The sequence below is a fragment of the Haplochromis burtoni genome, unplaced genomic scaffold (genome assembly GCF_018398535.1).
Source record: "Haplochromis burtoni strain Fernald_Lab_line unplaced genomic scaffold, NCSU_Asbu1 Contig_137, whole genome shotgun sequence".
Taxonomy (NCBI): domain Eukaryota; kingdom Metazoa; phylum Chordata; class Actinopteri; order Cichliformes; family Cichlidae; genus Haplochromis; species Haplochromis burtoni.
The window spans coordinates 1,194,048-1,217,256 of NW_024582498.1; the positions used below are offsets into that span (position 1 = coordinate 1,194,048).

Below are 23,209 nucleotides of genomic sequence, written 5' to 3' on the forward strand. Positions count from 1 at the left end.
AACCTCATCTAGGCATGAGCACACAGCCACCGAGACGTGCACCTCATCTATACACAGCAAACACAGCATAGACACAGGCCTGAACACACATGTGAGCCAAGCACATACCGATGGACGTATGAAGAGCTTCTATCTTTGGCCATGTTTGCAGGGTCAACATATAGTACTGTTTTTTGTAATAAAGCTGTTATTGTATGTGAGCATACATGACAGATTTGTTTCTGTAATGGCACCAGCATCACTGGGAGAGTACAGGTCAGGAGGATCCTAGCAAAGAGGAGGCTCTCTGTGAGATAACCTTTTGTGGTACCAGATTTATGGAGCAACAGCGGGTACAAATGTAAATGTGGAGAGGCTGTGTCTTTTGTATTTCCTCTGTAGCATGAGAGAGATAACCCACACATGAATAAATATCTCAAACTACTTGGAACTATCTTTTTCATATTCTCTTTCCTCAATTCAACCACCATCATTTAGTTTTATTGATCTGGTCCACTTCAAAGAGGGCTGTATGATGTAAAACGAGTTTACATTTACTTACAAAATACATATGAGTCAGTCGTTCTTCTCCCTTTTCAACCAGTTAATTAATTTTATAGGTTGGCTGGATTATCTTTAGAGGTCAGAAGACAGAAAAACAGAAAATATTAATGCAGTAGTTGTACGTGTCTTTGTGAAACTGGATAGAACGAGTGTAGATATCTAACTGCTGCCCTCAAAAATGGATTTGTCAACTTTAATAAACATTAAACTATAATTTTGAGTAAAATGCACCTGAAACATAGAAAACCAAAGGTTTATTTATTTCAATAATAAATCATTAAGGAAAATGTGCTTGCTATAACCTGAAAGAATACCAACCAGGCACATTTCATTTGACCAGATTCCACTAATTGTAAAATCTTACACTATACTTATATAACAAAAATGTACACTTAATTAAATTAGTCAGCACTTGGGCATTTTTTTTCCAGCTGTATAAATATCTACAGGTGTAAATCAGCTTTACCCGTTCCCCATTTTTTGCCCATCTCTATCAACCCAACTCTTTATGTTTATCCATGCAGGCACTTTGTAAATTTAACATTTGATATTTCTTTTTATTTTCACTTTCTTACGGGATAGTATTGTATGTATTTATATATAGATATAGATATATATACCAATTTGTTAGGTACTCCTGTACAACCGCTCATTAATGCAAATGTCATTAGCGAATCACATGACATGTATAATTAGGCATATTGGCACGGTCAAGACAATCTCCAGAAGTTAAAACTGAGCATCAAAATGGGGAAGAAAGGTGATTTAAGAGACTCTGAACATGGCGTAGTTGTTGGCTAGTCTAAGTATTTCAGAAACCGCTGGGATTTTTCCATATGACCATTCCTAAGAGTTTACACAAATGTTCTGAAAAAGAGGAAATATCCAGCGAGCGGCAGCTTTCTAGGTGAAAATGCCTTGTTGATGCCAGAGGTCAGAGGAGAGTGGGACAGACTGCCTCGAGCTGAGGGAGCTGCAACAGGAACTCAAATAATCTCTTGTCACAACAAAGTTCTGCAGAGGAGCATCTCTGAATGCACAACACATCAGACCTTGAAGCACAGAGGCATAGACTAAACAGCAGAAAATTGGAAAAATATTGCCTGGTCTGATGAGTCTCGATTTCGCTTTGTAATTTAGATGTAAGAGTCAGAATTTGACGTGAACAACGTGAAAGCATGGATCTATCCTATCATGTATAAATTGTGGTGGTTTAACAGGGCAGTGGTTATTTTCTTGGCAATCTTCCGACCACTTAGTACCATGCTTTAAATGATGCACCCTGCACGAGTATTATTGGTCATGATGTCCACAGTGTATCCATTTTCTGCTGGAAGCAGCTTCCAGCGCTGTCAAAAGCTCAGATCATCTCAAACTGGTTTCTTCAACATGACAATGAGTTCACTGTACTCACTTTCATGAGCACAATAGAGCAGTAGTCATGACTGCTGTACTGTACTCATGACAGTTGGAGAAATGTTTCCAGCACCTTGTTGAATCTGTACTGCGAAGAATTACATTTTCTGGTGGCAAAACGGGGCCCAACCTAGCACTAGCAAGATTTAGCTAGTAAAGAGGACAGTTAGTATAAGTATTTAAACGTATTTCAATTAGTTTCCTTAACAATCATTGCTACATACACTAACTTATTCCATGATGACAAATAACTTAGTCCTGTGTTATTTCAGCATAAGGGTATATACGTTTATATATGTTATAAAAGTCTGTGGTAGCACTTTAATATTCCTAAGGTTAGGGGTATAATGATCTTTTGTTATTTAAGCACACACCTATTGTCATTCATTTTTACAAGGACTTTTGTTTTTCCCAGTTGTGGCTTTCTGCCCAGCCAAACCAGTAAAAGCCCCAAGTGTAGCCTAATTAAATGACAGCTTTTGCTGTTTGCTCCAGTAAACTGTCATTTTGCAAAGCTGAATGTTGAAACACGATATTTTACTTTCTGCACCGACAACAAAACCCGATCTTGTGTTTCGTACGCATTTCCATATTATCGTTTCTCACAAAGGCTGGGTTAAAAGTTCAAGATAAGAGCTGAAAAAATAGAAACAAATGCAAATGTCGGCGAAACTGAGAAGTCATTCAGTCTAAGCAAAAAAACTAAATAAATCAGCTTTTCATACAGAATGAAGAAATGAAACTGAACAGTGAATGACTTAATCATCAAGCCCACCTAAAGAGTATGTTGGCATCATGGGACAATTCATATTCTCTAGTTCTCTGTGTAATTCAGGCTGTCACACTGACCTGGCTCAGAACATGAGGCATATGATGTGTTGATCCAATGAACAAAAGCTTATTGTTGCTCTGATTAGCCATTTATAGGCCTTGTGGGTCTGAAGCATGTCTCAGTCAGCCCACCAGCCACTGTGTTGAAAGTTCAAATCTAAAGTTGGAGCTCTGTACTTCCAGCCTCTTTTGCATGCTTTCCTAATCATAGCTATCCAACCTGATGCTTGTGCACGACAAGAACAAAAAATAGTTAAAATCTTCAAAGCAAACCCAGGTTTAGAATTAAAGTGCTCATTTCAGTGCCTTCATTAGTTCCAGTAAGGCATACTTCATGGTATGTGAAAATGAGGCTATATAAGGTGATTGGGGTACAGCCATCTCCATTGTTATGCTTGGCACAAACAGCAGGATCTAGTTGTGGTTGGTGTTTGCGTGCTGGAGGAAGCTAAACAGAGAAGTCTGTCAGAGCAGCTCCGAGACCATGTGAAGAACGACTGATGGAACACTTGACCCAAAGCCGTTTTCAGTTTGAACTGTCACACACTCTTATGACACAGCTCGAGGCATGCCGTCATGAGTGTTAGACTACACAGTAAACACATTCATTTGGCCATGCATTGTAAAGCACAAACCAGCTCATGGACAAAAAGAATTTATTAAACAGCTTTAAAAAAAATGTTTGTGACTCAGGCTATACCCTTTGCCCTATTTTGCCCAAAACATATAAAAAACACAACAAAAACTTTCTGATGCAGCACATTCAAGGCAAAAAAACTCCCAAAACATCTTACCTGATTTTAATTTGGCCACTGCCATCTCCTTGTTCACCTCTCCATCACTTACAGGACTTCTGCTATTTTCAGATTGCTCTCTGGAAGTCCTACGTTTTAAACACTTGCCCCCTCCACGGGCTTTAAACTCGCGCAGAAAGGGAACGTCAATACCTGTGTCATCATCTGTCATCTAGCTATGAGACCAAGTCTGAAGGCTGGTTGCAACTAGGAGCACAGGTGTTGCTTATTTCCTGTCGCTCACGAGGTTGTGCACCATCAGTTCGCCTCCTCTCCCCTCCCCCAGGAGTCAGACTGTCTAAGGGAGGACATTCAGCACAAGCGACCTCAAAGCTGGGGGTTTTTTTTGGTCATACCAACACAGTTGTGGCTTTCCATCTGCCCTCCTCACCAGATTTGGATTTTTATTACTTTGAACACTTCCTTAAACTCTAACTCAGAGTAAAGCGTCACTGTTTTGACACAGTGAAGAAGATCCAGTGCACATCCCAGATTCGGGCGGGAACAAGACTTCCAGGGAGCATTCTAAAAATCACAGGAGTGTGCAAAGGCTTCAAGCACCAAATCAACAGACAGTGGCCAAATTTGAATCCAGGGAAGTTTTTTTTTTTTTATTCATCAGGTGGAGTCATTTAACTTCTTTTTTTCTTCTTCTTCTTTTTTTTAAAAACTGTGCTTTCTATTTTACATTGTATTTTTATTTATACACAACATCATTTAAATGCACTGATTCATACACAGTATCATGACATCCTCTTTGTGCTCCAGCATGACTTTTTTGTGGCACAGATCACTTACGTGCATCCACAGTCACGATGCACATCAGTCATCTGTTAAGTCACTCCTCCATGCAACAGACTTTAAACAAACACATTCCTAGACGAGATGTCCTTTAAAGTCCATTAAGACGGTTTACAAATGGCACAAAATACAAGAATAACTTATATAAAGTCACAAGTCTCACTCTCATTTTTGACATTTCTAACTTCTCTGAAGTATGCAGGACTGACATTTTTTAAAAGAACAACTATTTAACTGTTTAAGCCACGCAGGCTGGTTTAAAGATCGCATCAATGCTTCTGATGCTTCTTATTGGATTTTAACCTTATCTACAATAAACCAAATGAGATTTTGCGCCTTTCTGACTACAGCAGAGTCAAATATAAAACAGAGTATTTGAGTGCAAAACATTCCAATCACATGCCACATTTCTCATGACAGAGCTACATATCCACGAACACCATTAAGCACCAGCCGAGTCCCCCCACCAGAAACATGGTGATCTGCATGCTGTATATAATCAGGTCATTAAGCACACCCAAGTCCAGTCGCCGGTGCCCCAGCAAAAGCAGGATGACAGACAGCTTGTATTGCAGGCGCAGGAGCACACGCACGCTGATGTACTGCAGGAAGAAGAGTGCAGAAAGCGACACCCAGAGCAGAGAGGTCAGCAGGCTGCAGCCAAAGTAGAGCAAGAAGCGGAGGAAGCTGTACATGCAGCGTGAGCGCAGGTACAGGTCAAAGTTATTGTACTTAGTCCGCACTAGCTTGGAAGTGTGTGCCGACCCACAGGCCGAGTGCATGCAGGTGGTGTGGGGGCCATGGAAACTGCGCACCCGCCGTGGGATGGGGATCACAGGCATGGATGGGCTACAGGAGCCCAACAAAGTGCACTGGAGTCCTTGATCCAGATGTGAAAGCTGCTTCAGGGGAGGCAGTCAGCTTCATGGGGAGGGGATCCAGGGTGCTCGCTTCCCTCTGCTGTCAGTCAGGGGTTCTCTTTAAAAATGGAACAAGGCTCTGTGGAGAAATTAAGATGGTTAACATGCTTTTAAATGCACACTCAAACGGCACACACACCTACAAGAAAGGCAAGCTTATGCAAACAATACCCATAGATATGCACGTTGAAAAAGACCTATGTATATTTAAAAAACTTAAGCTAGTGATCATTTTTGGATGATTAAAACATAGCCACAGCATAGTATATGCAACCCCAAAGCATCCTTTCTTCATATTGTGGTCTAGAGCTAAGTAACAGTGCAGAATCTTACATGAAACACCGAGACGTCTTCCTCCACAACGAAACAAAATATCAAGGCTGTTTGACTCGCATACGTCCAGAGGATTGCATCACATTATTTAAATTTTCCAGCAACATGCATACAAGCTTTATTTTCCTATTTTTTTTTCTTTCTCAAGATAAACCGTGAAGGCGGCAGCGAGCCGGCGCGTTTACGTCCTGTCGCAAAATATACGAGTCATCCTGCTGTGACGGCAGAAGCCGACTTAAAGGGGAAGTGCTCCTCAAGAAAAGGAGCTTGGTTTAGATTTGTGCTTGTTTGCTCGTATGTAACGTTCAGCTGCTTTGCAGTTATTTTAGCAACCACGTATTAGGCAAGTATTACGTATGGTTTGCGTAATATGTCGACTGTAGATATGTGTGTAGGCCTACTACAACTCGAAGGCTAATAGTATTAGTTTAAGCTAACTTCAAGGGTCAGAGTTTCACAACCATTTGGCCTTTAGACCACATTTCTTCAGCATGAATAACGTTTAGAAAAGCAGCACACAGTTCCTGGATATGTTACAGTCCTTACAGTGTGCAAATAAGATCCAGGAAATATCACATTACCATTTTATTATGTTTTTCTTTCTTTTTTGTTGTTGTTTTGCCTCTGTACACCATCACAATGGATTGTAAATTAGCAATGATAATATGTGATTGAAGTGCAGTGTTTTGGTTTTAATTCAAGGTGTGTTTTTTTTTTAAATTTTTTTTACATAATATATATATATATATGGAGTGGCCAAGTTTAAAAAAAAAATTAGTACATCCTCAAGAAGTGGTCAGCATGAAGGAGTGAAAGATCACAGAAGGTAACTACAGTGCATGATGACAGAATTCTTTCCATTGTTAAGGAAAACAACTGCACAAGTCAAGAACTCCTACAAGGAGGTAGGCGTATGATTGTCAATGCCTAAAGTCGAGAGATGCCTTCATGAATGGAAATACACAGGGTTTGCAGCAAAGTGCAAACCACTGGTTACACTCAAGACTAGGAAGGAAGTAGGTAAGATTGTATTTGTCGGAAACGTTGTCAGCACAGTTCTGAAAAACAAACAAACAAACTTTGGACAGATGAAACCCAGAGTAACTAACACCAAAATGATCATAAGAGATAAACATTGATGTGAGTTTGGCCGATTAAATTCGAGCATCTGAAAATGGAGGACTGTGTATAAAACTGGTTGCAGTTCTAAAAAGTTCATGCAGAATTTTGCATAAAACTCCTTGAATTAACACGTAAAGTCTGCACTTCAATCACAGTCACATAGTGTATGATTTGAAATCCACTGTGGTGGTTTATAGAGCAAAACTGCAAGAAATGCTGTATCTAACTGTGTGTTCACAGTCACCTGGATGTCTCATTAATCAGATCCGTTCACAAATATTCTGAATTCCTTAAATCTTGCCCTTGACAAATGCCCCCCTATTATAATCAAAGTTATAACAATGTGAGTAATGTAATGTCAATGAAAATATAAAACTGCAAGAACACAGCTAGTGCATTAAAAAAAGCATTTTCAGCCTTTCTGAATACTGCTAAATAGTATATATATATATATATATATATATATATATATATATATAAAATCACAATAACATCTGATTGGTGTGTTGTTTACCACACCAAATGCAATAAATGCTACCATTTAGGACTGTTGCATTAGACTGCATTAGTTTACCTTGACCTATTAAACCTACGTGTGTGTTAGAGAAGCCAAATTGGAGTCCTGTGACTTTCAGCCGTTTTAGGAAAAAGACGCTGTAAAGGGCAGTCTGCAAACCAAACACACTGTTGCTATGCTTGTCCATTTGGACGTCCTCATAAGCTGTGTGCCACATAAACATGGTCAAGTCTCTCTGTATATCACGTAACCTTCACTGGGCAGATTTATTGGTCAGCCCAAGGATTACATCTCTGGTATCTGTCAGCAAGCCAGATGGCAGCAGGTGACCATAAGTCATAATAAATGCAGGGGTATTTTTTAAATTTTTTTAAAGGCGTTTATTACAGTTGTTAATAGGGATCTGGGTCACTTTGCTAAGAATTTAAAGGTGTATTATGCAACATTAGAAAAACAAACCTATAATATTTAATCAAACAAACATTAAGCTGTCACCGAGGCTGAATATATGAATCTGTGTGCTTTTCTTTTGCATTATGATTGATTTTAGTAATGAAATCCATAGCATAATAATTTGAGTGGTAGCCAAAGTCTGAAGTCAGCTCTGACCTTACAAATTTAATGGCCGTATACTTATTAAAATGAGTATTTTCTGTGCTCACTGGCACAAAATGTTATCGGAGCGCTTTCCATTATAAGTTTGTAGTGGTTCTCTTCACTCCTTGAATCAAAAAATGTCTCTCGCCGATCTCCCTTTCCCCCAATTTTTCTCTGTATTACTTAATAAATCTAAAACGGCACCATACATTTTATAGCACACTCTTCAAGGTGCCATGGTGCGCATATTTGATAAAAGTTACACTGTAATTACAATAAAATCTGTTCTCATCAAAACCTGCATTTCAGTTGTTGTGTATAATCTCCGTCTGTATCACAACTGTGTGTGGGCATAGATAAGTTAGTGCAGCCTTTAAATCCACTCATATTCTATATGTTGCAGACAGTATTGTTGTATTCTACAGATGCCTATATTGCTTCCTTCAGTGAGATATTTACCAAGAACGTTTTCTCTTAAAGAGCTCTTAAAAGCTCAGGGTCGTTGCCGTAGCGCTTATTGGAAGCGACGCTTTGAATGCTGCATTTCATCATCATTTGCTCATGTAATCATTAGCGCTAATGTATAAATGTGACCTTTGGCTTAGCGAGAGACAACTTCTGTGCAAGCTTCAGGTGAAAAACAAGGATAATTCTCATTTTTAATAGAACAAAAATGTTACCCCCTGGAAATGTGAACCTTAAATCTGCATGTTATTCCCATTAGGGATAGAGGCTGAATCCACACTTTTCTTCATGGACAATTTTATCACAACCCAGTCGTATAAGTATCCAATAGTTCGCCTTTAGCTGTACACGCTTTTTAAAAAATTTTTTTTTATTTTTTTTACCAAGCTTTGAAATGGGTCTTTGGATCTCTTTGGGGACAAAACCTGCAGCACAGGTTATTGGACTGATTCCACTTGGTGAGAAACTTTCCTGCCTATCTTTCTCCCTAACTCCTCTTGAGACTTAAACTTTTAATGCGCTTTGGTTCTCTGGTTCTTGTTAAAAGATAAATTGTGAACATTTAGAAAAAAAAAAGGTCTTGAAAGCAAAGAGACATATCCTGTTCTTGGGTATAAATAATACTGGCCCAGTAGAAAGGGACACGTGTGAAAACTAAAGTGCAGAATAAGATAAATATGAAAACAATAAAACTTTCATTAGTGGAAAACCAAGTATACTGCATCTTAAACACATTCACTTGCTCTCAAAATCTTATTCAGCTCACTCTTATGCAATTTACATTTATTTTTAATTGATATCAGTCACTTAAACTACAAATCAAACTAAACAGAGCAAGCAGAGTTTTAGTTTGGAAACCTTTTCTGATCATTTTACATAAATGTGTGTCACACTTTTCATTCCTTTGCTTTTATTTTCTGAAACATTTATTCCTTGTTGGATGAGACTTTTCAGCTTGGATTTCAGCCGAAGAAGGAAAAATTTTTAATTTACCACCACTGGAGGGAGCTATTTCTCCAGGTTTCCCCTCGCATGGCTGACTAAAGGGCACGGCACTTGGCAATCTCTTCTTTTCCTCCTCGAGGCTCTTCTGAACAAAACCCACCTCCTATGTTATTGCCTTCTTTCATAAATTAGTACATTTAGTGCCATTACAGCTGCAAATGCCACCCGCCAAATGGTGCCAAGTTCAGATGTTGGCTTCCCCCCGCATCTGGTTAATAACTTCCCATGTGCTGAGGAAGCTCCGATGTATCTTACCATTACCAAGAAAAATGATGTCAATAAAGTAGATGCTACTGATTTAGGACATTCAAAAGCCTCTGTAATGGATGTTTGCTGCATTATGGCAATGTTACTGACTCATATTTTTCTCTTCCAAACCACGAAGAAGAGGTAGAGCGCTGCCTCTTCTTCACGAGGGTGGAGGTTAGTCAGGGGTAATATTCTCTGCTTCCCCCCCTCTAAGTTTACAAGTACCTGAGGGATGGTGCTTTTAAAATGTTCTCGCTCTGGCTACTCCTTCATCCACTGACAAACTGCAGAAGGCCCAATCTACTCTGTAATTGCATCCTGGTGGAGTGGAAAAAATAATCCACAGCTGAAGCTATCTGCCCTCCACCTCCCACCCTCAAAACCTTCCACCAATACACTGCCTCTATGACCCAAAGAGTGTCCAGAGTAAGCAAGATTAAAGGGGCAACATGTCAAAAATCCTCTTTGACTTCTTGGTCTAAATCAATTAATTCATTAACTAAGTAGAGGTCACAGCCAATAGTTTGGGCTAAGACAAATTAAATCAATTAGTCGGGCTTATAAGATGAGGAAGACTTTAATTAGTGAAAGTTTAATCAAAGCCATTTTTTTGCACTGTGCTGTGTTATGAAGAAGCTCATTGGATCTTCTATAGGAAGATCTATTGGGCCTGTCAGATGAAAGTTTGGCCACATATTATAGACAAAATGTGTGTCCAGTTGTTCCTTGGTCTGAGGATGTGTTTATGTTGAGTAATCATTTAGTTCTAGAAAAATGCAAATCATAAATAAATAAATAAATGTAATAAATGAAAATGTGATAAAAGGCCCTAACAAACGACCGACTTCCAGGACAGTACAGGATGCCAAGCTTCAGCGAGAGAGAGAGAAAAAAGTAACTACCCAATTAAACCAATTAAAATAAAACATGACACACGCAGCTGGGTCACACGGCTGCTTCCAAGTTGCTTTGCTATATAAAGATGAATTATTACCATTAAGCAAGGAGCTACAAGCCTGTTCGGTGTTTCATCATCTCTTGTGCATGTGTGTCCCTTAAGTGCATGCATCCTTTGTGTCTTTCATAATCCTGTCAAACCATCTGTTAGCATTAGAACCTGCTCCTGTTGCGGTACAGATTTATTTGGCCAGATATTACTTTGAACTATTGTATCTCAAAGTTGTGTGAGTTGTGTTTCGTAACCACTGGAGCAAACATCCAAAACGCAACCACTAAAAAGTTCATGTGTCAGAAGCAGTGTTTTTGTTTAACTTTGACACCTCCATGTCTGTTCTGTTGTCCTGTCCTGCTCTCTGTCCTCAGACACATGTGGCTGGATTGGTCCAGGCTGGTGTTAATCCTTGGCATGTGTGTACTAGGCTGGATTATGAGCGGATGTGGAAACATCTGTATGGGTGACTGAGAGGGTCAGGAGGCTCAGACATAGAAAAAAAGGGCTCTCTTGCATGTATGATGACCTGCAGGGGGCATGGTGAAACAGCACCAGAAGTTACGTCAGGTGTGTGTGGAGGGAAAGTGAGAATCAGATTGTAGAATCGCTTCTGTGTTAATTAATTATTGGGACAAAAATGACAGCGTGAATGAAAACTAATGTACCATGAGGAAGGAGTTGTTGATCACCACAACTGATAAAAATATAGCTGACTGCAAGGGCAAAGAACAGCAATTCCTTAAATAGCTACCTAAGGCTAGGTTCAGAGTCCATGTTATTATCCATGCATCCATTTTCTAAATAGCAATAAACATGTCTACAACTGGCACAAAAATGGATTTTGTCTCTATGAGTATTTCCCACCTTTGTAATAACAGTAGAGTTTAACTCACTAGTCACTACACACTGGCATTAGTCATGTAGTTGTTTTAGGTGGCTACTTTAAGCTAATAGCTGTTTGCTAGCCCATGCATTACCTCAGCTAATTCAGATAAGTAGTCTGGACCACTCCACCATATATGTGAAGTTGGTACCTTTTAGAAAATACAAATAACACATACAAGGAGGTGTGTTTTACAGTTTTGATGAGTATAATTCTTGCATTTTCTTATATTGTAACTTTGTAATGAACATGCTATCAGTGGATGCATCTTGCTAACCAAATAAGATAGCATTAGCTGATAAATTAGCATCCTCAAGTCTAAAAATGGTTTTGATTGTCTTCCCACTGTTTCTATTTTGCATACTTGTTGTGATTTTGTGTTAACAACACTTTGTCAATGCTTCTTACTCTAAAATAACTAGATGCCATTCCTCTAAAAGTAGGATCAAGGATTCTTGGTGTAGTGGTTGTTGTGGCTACATTCAGCCTTTATTCACAAGCTGAGAGTCTAATTGAAGGAAAAAAATCTATTTCACATACACAAATGCTTTAAACTTTTAGTCAAGCTGTACAAGGTATAGTATAAATAATATTTGGTTCTAATGAAATGGCTGAAACAAAGGAATCGTTAGCTAACATGATCTTAACTGTTATCTCGTCATGAGATAAGCAGCTAGTTTAGATGATATTATGAAATAAATTTAGTGGTGTGGTAGCCCAGTGTTGTTATGCTGAGTGAACTAACAGCTGCTGTGTGAACTAACAGATTTCTGGAAACATCGGGATAACTGTAAGAGCCAAAGTGAAAAAAAGGATGTTTTAATGTTGAAATTTTGCATATTACAAATCAAACTATATTACCAGTTTTCTACCATACACATCTATTTAAAAAAATCTTTTTTTGTCCTCGCTCATCACAAACCTTCAATGAGACCACGTCCTTGGGGTTTGTGTTTAGCATATAGAGACATTTCTATCTAGCTTGTGATGCACAGACATAAATATGCATGGATGATTTAGAGAGCAGGGGAGACTGGAGGGATTAGGCCCGCTTCACTTCATACTGGGAGAGTTTGAGGAAGGAGGAGGTTTACATCAACAAGCTCTGATTTATGTTGGAGAACAGATGGCAGAGAAATTGCTCTGTTTGGAAAAGATGTGCAGTTCATTTCAGCTGATATGAGAGAGGGAGGGAGAGAGACAGAATTGATTGGCATGGACAGTGAGGGCTGAGATGCTGATGTAGGGTGAACTTTACTTTTACTTAAAAGCAAGTTAAACTGGGAGCTTTTCTTATCACAAGGCTTTTACATTCGCCACAATATCTGTGATGATTTTGTGATGGCCATTATTTTACTGAAATGTATCTTATTTTTATAGCCAACAGTTGACTTGTAATGGTTGTGTGAACCCTCTTGGCTTCTGAAGGTGGACAAAGCAGAAATAACATAAGAATGACTGGTTTAAATAAATGATTGGTAATTTTGAGCATATGTTGAGTCCCTTTGTTTACGTCATAATTGATTTTTAGTCAGGAGAACAGTTTAAAACAAGAAAGAAATAACGAAAATTTTAAAATTAGCCAGAAAACTGGTTGGATTTGATTTCACACTGTGTGTCTACCACACCCATCTTCAGCTTTTTTTTTCAGGCAACACATGCTTAGAGTTGTATGGCTGCAGACTGAGGTTAAGGTTAAGGCTGTTAGGACACCATTATACATTTTTCACTGGTCTTTTTGCGTGCTGCCTTAACGTCATCACGCAATGACTTATATTTATGCTCTCAGGTGGAAGCTGCTGCAGAACTCCCCTAAATGATAGGTGTTGCCACTAAGACAATACCACCACTTGAGGACTGATATATGAAAGGAAAATTTAAAACAGGATTACGTTGCAGAGTGTTTTTATTTCAAAGTTTTTTCCATAAAGTCTCGTGTTTTCAATCTGTTGTAACATCTTTCTCTGTGAATCTCTAAGCTTCTCTAATGATACATCATTAAAAGGGCTGTAAAACCTAACACAGCCATGCACTTGTGTCTTCAATCCAGCTGCTCTAGCAGTGGCACAACAGTGCATGTCCAGATGAAACAAAATCAAAATGCCTCACCGTGCCACAGTGTGACGGGGTTGAGCAGTGAGCATAAAAGTGCCCTTAAACCCCGGGAAAAGACTTTTGATCTGAAGACAAATGCACAGGTCACCTAGTGGAAGGCAACCTGTCTCCAAACAATCTCCAAACACTCTCAGAGAGATTGGTTTGTAAATAACTGTCATTGAATTTATAAACAGACACATCCTCAACACACTGGTGTATCAATCTGCAATGATGAACAAAAATCATCCGCAACATACCCCTTTATAGGAGGGGACTCAGCTCAACTGATTTCCAGCTGGTTGTATTCTAGCTAGATGCAGAGGTGCTGAGAAGCTATGTCATATTGCAGTTAAATCACTATGAAATTCCTCCACAGTGACGTAGTTGCCTCTACGTCACTATTTGTGTATGAGTTTCTTTTTCAAAATTATGAGGTTCTGTCTGGACTCTTAATCTAAGTAATTAATGTAGATATTTGAATTTCTTAGTATGTAGATGGCAACAGATTTGCAATTTCTGTCAATTTATCACAGAACTAATAGAAATTAATTGCTTTAGTTTTCCCTAGTTTGACTGTAATATAACTGCCACATGTCTCCTACCTCCTCCTTGCCTGCTGTTTAACTCTGTTTACTGTGTGCTATATGGCTGTTATTTAATCTGTGGGGATCGCACTTCAACAATGAAGCTTTCCTGGCACCAGAATGGAAAGTAGAAGTGTCAGAAATAGTCATATGGCGGTGGTGAAGAGGTGACAGTCATTTTAAACTCTTGCTACAGGCCATCTATACTGACTCTTTAGAACTGTCTCCATTTGTTACCCTACTTGAGTCAACAAGCCTGTCCACCACACATCGGCATCTCTGATGTACACACTGTTGTCAATTAAGAATCCATACACTATCATTACATCAAATAATTGGAAACCTGATACAGTGACCACATACTGGATCAGATCAATACAGCTCCCACTTCCAGTCAGCACATTTGGACACACCCAGTCTAAGAATTTTACTATATAATTGATTTATGGAGATTTAGTCTACAGGGACATATCGATCCAGATGAGGTAGCTTGGATTGTATGTGGGGAGTCATTATTATTGTTATGATTAATATGAACAAACACCCATATGCCTGGGAATTGTTAAAAAGACCAAAAAACATTATGATTTCAAATCAGAGGAACAGTCTTTGGCCATAAAGCAAACTGCCATAAGGCTTCTTGATTTTAACAGGCTTGCAAAGAGAAAAAGGTCAGCACTAACGAGAGCCCCTGAGTTGGGGATGTGTCGATACAGACAAACTGAGATGGGTTAGAAACCCAGGATGTGTGATCTGACTGGATGTCAGCCTGTGTTTGCATGTTTTTGTGTAAACAGACTCACAAATATATGGTTCAAGTGAAAGGAAACTAGTAAAGTAATGCTCGGACCACTAGCCACCATTAGCTTGATTGGCCTGAAAGGTCATCGGGGTCAATTGATGGGTCAATCACATTGTCGATTTGATGACCCAACCACATTGGCTTGGCAAACAGAGGGCTGGGTGCTGGATACACTTGCTCCTTCTCCCTTGGCTTGAGTTATTGTGCATGCCAAGGCTACGATACATTACTGCAGAAAAATCTATCCGATCACTTATGCTGATTTACGTTTGGACTGTGCTGCCTTGTCAAGCCTCTTGACCAGCTCGTGTAAACATTTTAATGCAAGAAGATTTATGCCGCAAATCATTTCACAGTGGAAAAAATATGAGTGCATGAGATGTGACATTGAAATGGTGTGTTTGTGCTGGATTTTTGAAACCAGGCTCAGTAAGTAAGAAATATTATATTTTATGTGTGAGCTTTCTAAGATAGGTTTAAGAAACAAAACAAAACATACAACTATCTCTAACTTCACTGATGTATCGGTTACTGCCAGGCCCACATGTGAATTGGACCAAAACGAAGCCTAGATAGAAAGGACAAGATAAACGCATCGGTTTTCTAAGCCCGTCTCCTAACCTGTAACAAAGTGCCAGGAGTCCTGCGTATCTTTATCTGCGGCCCATTAATGATACAGCAAGTACAAAAGTACCCCAGCTCGGATACCACTCTTCCTTTAACTGGCCAAACCCAGAAAGCCTGGGCTATCAGAAAGAAATACCTCCACCTTTTTCCCAGTGACATGATGCCAGGGTCAAAAAGTTAAGGGTCATGAAACCAGGTGACCTAACCCAAAGCTAACCTCAACCTAATACTGCAAAGTCTGATCTACATGTTGTCTACACCCATTCTTAAATATCTGGTTCACTGACTATTAAAGGTCAGTTTCCTGTTTGCAGTTAGACTTATAATATAGGTTTAGAGTAAAAACTACATGAACATAAAACAAATCTAGTGAGATAAAAAACACGCATGCAAGTATGGACTATGGCACCTTTACGTTCTTATAAGCTTAGCATTAAAAATCAAATGCTGCAGCTGCTTGTTAATATAGATGTTTATACTATATGTGTATACTAATCCCTCGACCTGGCTGGAACTGCTTATTTTCTTCTTAGCTGTCCACACCTCCCACCCATCTCCATCTTTTGCTCCAGATGTAAGCAGCACCTCATATTTCTTTAGTTGCTGACTCATAAAGTCAGTTGGTGTTTATGGGATTCCCGCAAACGTGTATGCCATTTATTGAAAGACAGGTACAGCGTTGCATTTTATTCCTTAGCATATGCTAAGGAATAAATTCTGACACATAGTAAAAGCAGTACTCAGAGGGAATAAAACACACACAGACATAAAAAGTATAAATGAAACAAAAATCAGGTTAAGGATATCAGTCAACAAGTCTGCTGTTTTTACAATAGCTGTTCAGCAGCGCTGCAGATCAGGTGTCCAGCCTCACACACGGTGACCCCAGGTTTGCAGGTTTGCGGTTACCTCAAACTCCTCCAATATTAAACACAGACATCTATTATCTGTAACTGGTCTCCATTTACACAGGAACACATACAAGATAATGCAAGATACACGTGCAAGTGCGCACACACAAGTATGTGCCTTCACATGTGCACGTGCGCTCTCTTTGGTCATGCAATGTGCATGTGTGTAGGTGTGTACATGTGAACGAAAGACAATGAATGTGCTCAAAATAAAATATTTAGGGGAGAGAAACACATAGCCTGTAAAGTGCCTGCGGTAAACATCATCGGGAGGAAGAGGAGGAGGAAAAAAGACGAGGCAGGTAAAGTGGAATTTTGTGGTTATGCTGGAAAATAGGCAGCATTTATTTGTGAGAATTTCCACATCACAGCAGCTTTTAACTACATGATTTATTAGTAAATAAATTTAGGCCTGATTGTGGATGACAGTGGTTTGAATTGTAGTGAATTCACACTGAACCTTTATTACATTTTTCAAATTCTGTGTTTCCTGTATACCACTCTTTTAGGACATTTTTGAGCTTTTTATAATTTCAATATTTTTCCCCCCCAAAAAAAGGCCCATAGCTACTCACCATCATGGACAAATAAACTGGACAGCATGAGGAGCCAAACCAAACAGTCCATGCACGACTCCAGCAGTACACCCAGCAGCCTGACTCATCTTGCAGCTGACTCCTGCACAGCTCTCAGTATCTTCTGATTGTTTCAGTCTGACAGCATATGTGACGTCCAGTTTGGTTTGGTTAAGCCTCTGAATTGTTTGGCCCACATGAAAGCAGCTGAAATTAAAAGTAAAAAGTCGGAGAAGTCATCATCTTCTATGTTAATTTGTTAATTTGCTAAGCTGTTGATAGCCAGTTGTATGCAGTATTGGACTAGACTTCATCTAAGCCACACAGCAACCTCATATGCTAAAACAAATCCAAAGCTGATTATTAGGGGCTTGAAGACTTTAGTGAAAGGTGGGATATACTCCATATGTTGTAATAAAAAAAAGACGAAGAAGTTAAATGTTGAGGTTTTCAGGTTGGTTAATTTTTTGAAGCCCTTTAAGCCTATAAATTATGAGTACACCTTGGTAATTCTGTCACGGTAGTCCCTAATCCAAAATCTTCACCCACTCCTTTGGGAAAATCTCTTGGTCTTTGGCTTCTAAATCACATTGTTCATAGCTAATTAGGTCTGTAACTGCTTGCATACAATTAGGTTTTAGTTATTTATCCTAGAAAATACCAACTTGTTGCATCTAAAAACTGTGCTAAGATGCTATAATAGCTTGTGGAACCACCCTCAGCCTAACTTGAAGTAATCAATTTCTGTATGACAGTCTCTCAGGAGCACCCTTCTTAACAATGTTACTTCAGTTCAATTCATTTTTACTCATATAGTGTCAAATCACAATTGTAGTCACCTCAAAATACTTTATATTGTGAAGTTCACTGAAGTTTGCAGGTTTTATTTATGCACAGCACTCTTAAGGGCACTCAACAGCATTTTATTGAGGGTGAAATTTGGACTTGCCACACCTGGATTCTTTTTACACTACTCTGTTGTAGATTTGCAGTTGCACTTGGGTTCATTGTTCTGTTACATGGTCCAATTTGGACCAAGCTTTAGCTGCTGGACAGATGGCCACGTTTGACTGTACAATACTTTGGTATACAGAGAAGTTAATGGTTGACTCATTGACTGCAAGGTACCCAGGTCACATGGCTGTAAAACAAGCCCAAAGCATCACCCCTCCACCACCGTGCTTGGCATTTAGTATGAGATTTTGTGCTGATGTGCGGTGTTTGGTTTCCATCAAACACGGTGCTGTGGATAATGGCCAAGCATTTCTGCTTTGGTCTTGTCTGTCCGAATGAAATTGTTCCAGAAGTCTTGTGGTTTGTTCAGATGTAACATTGCAAACCTAAGCTCTGCTGCCATGTTCTTTTTACAGTGAAGAAAATTTATCCCGGCACCGCTTCTAAACAAACCACGCTTTATCAGTCTTTTTCTAATTGTTCTGTCATGAACTTTAGCATTTGTTATGCTAACTGAGGCCTGGAGAGTGTGAGATGTAGCTGTTTGGGTTTTTTTGCAGTTTCTCTGAGCATTACACAGTCTGACCTTGCTGGGATGACCACTCGTTGGAAGACTTTGGCATTATGTTAACATATACTACAGCCAGCAAACTGCCAAAACGTCTGCTTCTATAGAGGCGCTCACACTTGCTGATGATCTATTAATCAAGTGCATTTGATTCACAGCTTCTTGCTGCTACGTACCTTCTTAATTCATTTGATTTTCTTTTCGCTATTTTTCGCAGGACTGGATCAAGTCTTGTGAAAACTGCTTTCTCTTTTCTAGTTTAAGTTTTAAAACAGCATGCTGTTGTTTGGACTGTTTTGTTCTAATTAAGATATTGTAATATGAAAAGAACATCAATTTTCTCATTTTATTATTTTATCACCTTGTACTTTTAGTTTCCTGAGCGTAAACAACTTAAAAAAACCTCTCAGACTCCAGCTCTTTCTCTGTGATTAAAGGTTAGAGCTACACATTTTTTGCCTCCACAAGCCACATTTTCAGAGCTGTTTACCAACATGACAATTAGGTCTTTCTCCTTGTATGTTTTCATGCAACTATAGTGCACTTCAGAGCTTGTTGTGACTTATCCTACCCAGGTGGGGTTTTGTCTCAGTCAGCTTGGTACAAAGAGCGTTTAGCCTCTCCTGAATAATGAGAGCATCCGGCAGATGGGGACCTAGGGATCGAAACCTGAGAGTGACATTCGACGCATGCACACACACACACACACACACACACACACACACACACACACACACACAGGGGATCTGGGGACTAAATGTCTTCAGGTGGTTGGTGGCCGTGGCGTTTCTTCTGGACATGTCACCTAACCCACAACTCTCCCTGACCCCTGCTGGGTTTCCATGTTAAAGACTAAATGGAGTAGAAGTAGTGGTTGGTATAAGCATATTCTCTCCCCTGGCGTTGAAGCGAAAGTGTCTGCTCTGGTTGAGACGTCTTGGTATTTTTCTTATGCAGTGTTTGATTTGTATTTGCAAATAAATAATAAGCAAATGCCAACAGACATCCAAAATTACTTCACGCAGCAAACTTAAAAAAAAGAGGCCTAATGAAATATACAATCAATGAATCCTCACGGGGAATTGCAAAATGAAACCTCCTTTTAACATTTTATACCTAAGTATGCCATGCTGTGGTTCAGCATTCACACAAGTTCATGTCCCAGCTGTCAAGCAATCAGAATTACTGTATATTTGTTGGCCACATCTACGACTCGCCCTGAATGCGGTGCTCAGTAACTTATTGCCCCGTCCCTAACCTTTCTGGGCAGAGGGAGCATCCATCATCTTAAAGTGCGATCTATTCCGGTCCACCTTCAGCCGAGGTGAAGGGGTGGGGACCGCTGAGCCAACATGTGTGCCGGCACAACTTATGGGCTGTCAGCACAAAGTGCAGAGCCTTGCCGGAAAGTGACAACCGCCGAATGACTGACAGTGACATTGCACCATCATCTCCGCTCTGCATATGAGTGTGTGCTTACGTTTGTGTGCTTGCTTTCCCGTAATTAAAGTTATATTTCTGCCTTTGCCCCAGAGGATCTTTTTAATTTTTTTCCTGCAGTCTTCAAAGAGCAAAGACTGCCACTCATCATTATGATGCCTTCATTACTGCCACCTGAAAATGTGACTGTGCCATATTAAACAAACCTTCACTGCTGCAGTGTTGACTCTCATCTTTTCTCAAGACGCCGTTTTTATTTGTACGTTTCAGCGTGGCTCTATATTTTTAGATCTTATTCACCCAACCATGTTCATGTCTTTCCTGTTGATGCCTCAGAATTCTCTTGCTGTCTCGGTGCTATAACAGTCTGCCCCTGTCTTTTCTCAAATTTTCTCCTACGTGACTCCTCCTCCTCTTTTATTTCTCATTTTTTACCTCAGTTTTTCCTCACTTTCGTGTATTCTCGCCTCTCCTTTATGCCATGTGCTCTCTCACTGCACCCCCCTCCCCCTCCCCCCGCCGACTCTCCTCTTTCCCATCAGCACCCAGGGACTGATGAATGCGTGGCCTCCTATTGATCGCAATGGGTGATGGATGATGGCTGGGAGATGAGTGATGGGGTGCAGGCAAAGGTGCCAATAAGGGGGCAGCCAGAGGGTGGGGTTTCCCCTACTGGTGTTAATGGGAGAAGACTAGGAGAGACGGCCGCTGTAGCAGCCGCCCAGCTCCGCCTTTTCAGCCCCAGCTACAGCAAGGTGCTGTGTTTTTACTCTAGTTTGCATTTTCTTTTCATGCAGCATCTATGGGTCACACTTTTATGTGTATTGCGCATAAATGCACCTCAAGCTCCTACATGCATGGTTTGTGCAACTGCCTGAATTTGCAGAAAGTGTGCTGAAATGTGTTCTGTTGGTAGATGGAGGGTAAGGCTGTTTAAGTGTGCATGTGTGTGGGTGGGGGGCGGTGTATAGGTGGAGTGGAGTGCCCAAGTGGTGGTTAGCACGAAAAGATGATGGATGGCAGGGCAGGAGGGGAAGACTGCTTTGCAGCTTCAAATTGATATCCCAGCAAATGTTTTTGTCTGCTGTGAAAAATGGTGCCGCAACTCTCATCTCCACTCCACTCCAAGCCCACCCCACCCCCAGCCACACACCCCACCCTCTTTGGTCTCTCTCTCTCTCGTTCTTCTGGGCTTCTCCCTCTGCAGTGAATCATGCCCTGCAATCCATTTCTAACACCCCGAGCTTCACTCCTCGTTTCCAAGTATTCTGACAGCACCTGATCCCAGCCCCGGCTTCCTGGCTTTCCACTCACATTGCATACCTGGCCTTCATTTCCTTGTTGCCATAGAAACCCTGCCTCAGTTTATTGTTCAACACCTCTCATCCTTTACCCCTTTCTTTTGCTGTGCCCCTCCTGGCTCAGCATTAAGACCAACCGATCAGAGTGGGCTATCAGTTGTGAGCTATTGCTCCAGCTCCTGGGAGGGAATGAAAGAAAAAGTAAAAGTCCTCCAGAGAGACAGAGATTACTCTCTAATTGAGTTGGTAAAAGAACCACAGAGTTTGGGAAAGCAATGCTATACAGAATCCTTGAATACAAACTTCTTAAAATATGACTTAAAGCAATTGCTTTAGGTGGTTTGCAAATGTGACATTTTAGAATAAAGATAAAAAATAATAATAATGACAAGAGGTAGTCAGTAAAGTATTGAAATTTAATTATATGTAATCTGTATCAACATACTGTGTGGACAAGACTTTATTTTTTATTTCTTAAGGATTCAAAAAAAAAAATGTTAAAAACAAATCAAAACATTCCAACAGATGGTGGGCAATGTTTGAAAGTGCTCTAAACTTGGTAGTTATTTAGTAAAAAAAAAAAAAGTGTTCAGGATGAGGAATGAGAGTGTAATGTTGGGAGAAAGGGATGACGGAGTCGAGCGATAACGGGGGAATAACCGGAGAGATAGGGATGAGCTCACTTCTTTTTCTGTGCTTAAGGAGAGAACCATCTGCAGGAGAGATTGTGGCTCAGATTAGGAGTGAGGCGAGGCTTCGGTGGAGAGGATTACGGCGGCGGAACAGAAGCAGCACTAATAGAGGACAATCCAGCTGCCTGGGACAAGCTCTGCCACCCACCCGGGGAAAAACAAGGAAAAGACAGACAGATATTGGGAGATACAAGCTTCACACTAAAACATGCTTTAAAAGTAGTAGTTTTTAAATTGTTTTAAAGAATTTATTCTAAAATCTTTTGAGAGAAAGACACCAGATTAGGAATGATATAAATATGTTTTTGGTCATCTTACCTTCAGTAATGAATCACTGAAAACCATGAAAACAGAGTTTATTTGTGAAAATCAGAAAAGGACAAAACATATGTATATCATCTTTTTTTTTTTTTTTTTTAAATCCAGTGACGTAAAGAATCACAGAACAGCTGAGGTTTACTTATATTTATATACCCTAAATCTGAGGTTAGAGTTCATCTATCTTTGGCTCCAAGATAACTCTAATCCTAGTTCACTAACTCGGCTGCCTAGTGAAGGGGCCAAGAAGCCTACTCCCATAAGACCAATCTCTCTGACATCTGGGCCTCTGCCTTTCCCTGGGCTCCAGACAGATGTTGGATGACTGTTAAGCTCCCAGGGTTCTTAGGAGAGGAGAAGCGAAAGCTGACTATGGTTTAGCGGTACTTAAGAAAATAGCTTTGTGCCAGTCAAACATGTAAGTATGACAAAAGGTTAGAAAGGCTAACAAAGCCTAATCAAATGTAAACTGAAGACATACAGAAAGAGCATGTTGATATTTCAGTATTTTGCGCCTACATAGCTTGTAGTTTTGGGGCGTTAGCATGCTAATGTTAGCTGTTACATGAAAGGATAAGCATTTCATCACATTCCCTGGACAAAAGTGATATAGGCATCTGTGTAAGGGGCAGAACAGAGAAGCAGAAAAACCGATAACATTCTTTTCGTCTGCTTGGCTGTTTTTTAAACTACAGAATGACCTACTGTGTTAAAACATTTAGTCGATGTAAATGTGCTAACCCTATCAGGGATGTTTTCCTGCCTCTGCTAACTTTAGCACTCTTCTCCAGATTGTGGGGGTTTAGATGCCTTGGTATTCAAAGTCTGTACAGATTTACAATCAGTGTGTAATTAACACATCACTGGGCACATGGCACATACAAACACAGATGCAAATTCCACAGTAAGTTA

At 40.0% G+C, this 23,209-nt stretch overlaps 2 protein-coding genes across 2 annotated transcripts in view; both read right to left on the reverse strand.

Moving 5' to 3' along the window:
* The window catches only part of LOC102292394 (nucleus accumbens-associated protein 2), a 35,324-nt gene extending 31,547 nt beyond the window's left edge, over positions 1 to 3,777 (reverse strand). The window contains exon 1 of the mRNA XM_005931169.3: positions 3,585 to 3,777. The gene's annotated coding sequence lies outside the window, so the exon portion shown is untranslated. The remainder of the gene's footprint in view (positions 1 to 3,584) is intronic.
* A 464-nt stretch (positions 3,778 to 4,241) lies between these two features.
* On the reverse strand, positions 4,242 to 5,859 carry tmem250 (transmembrane protein 250). Its single transcript, XM_005931174.3, has 2 exons — positions 5,639 to 5,859; positions 4,242 to 5,384 (listed from the first exon to the last, which is right to left on the reverse strand). Exon 2 carries the CDS (start codon positions 5,225 to 5,227, stop codon positions 4,808 to 4,810), a length of 420 nt encoding a protein of 139 aa, XP_005931236.1. The 5' UTR covers positions 5,228 to 5,384; positions 5,639 to 5,859; the 3' UTR covers positions 4,242 to 4,807.
* Between the last annotated feature and the right edge of the window lie 17,350 nt (positions 5,860 to 23,209).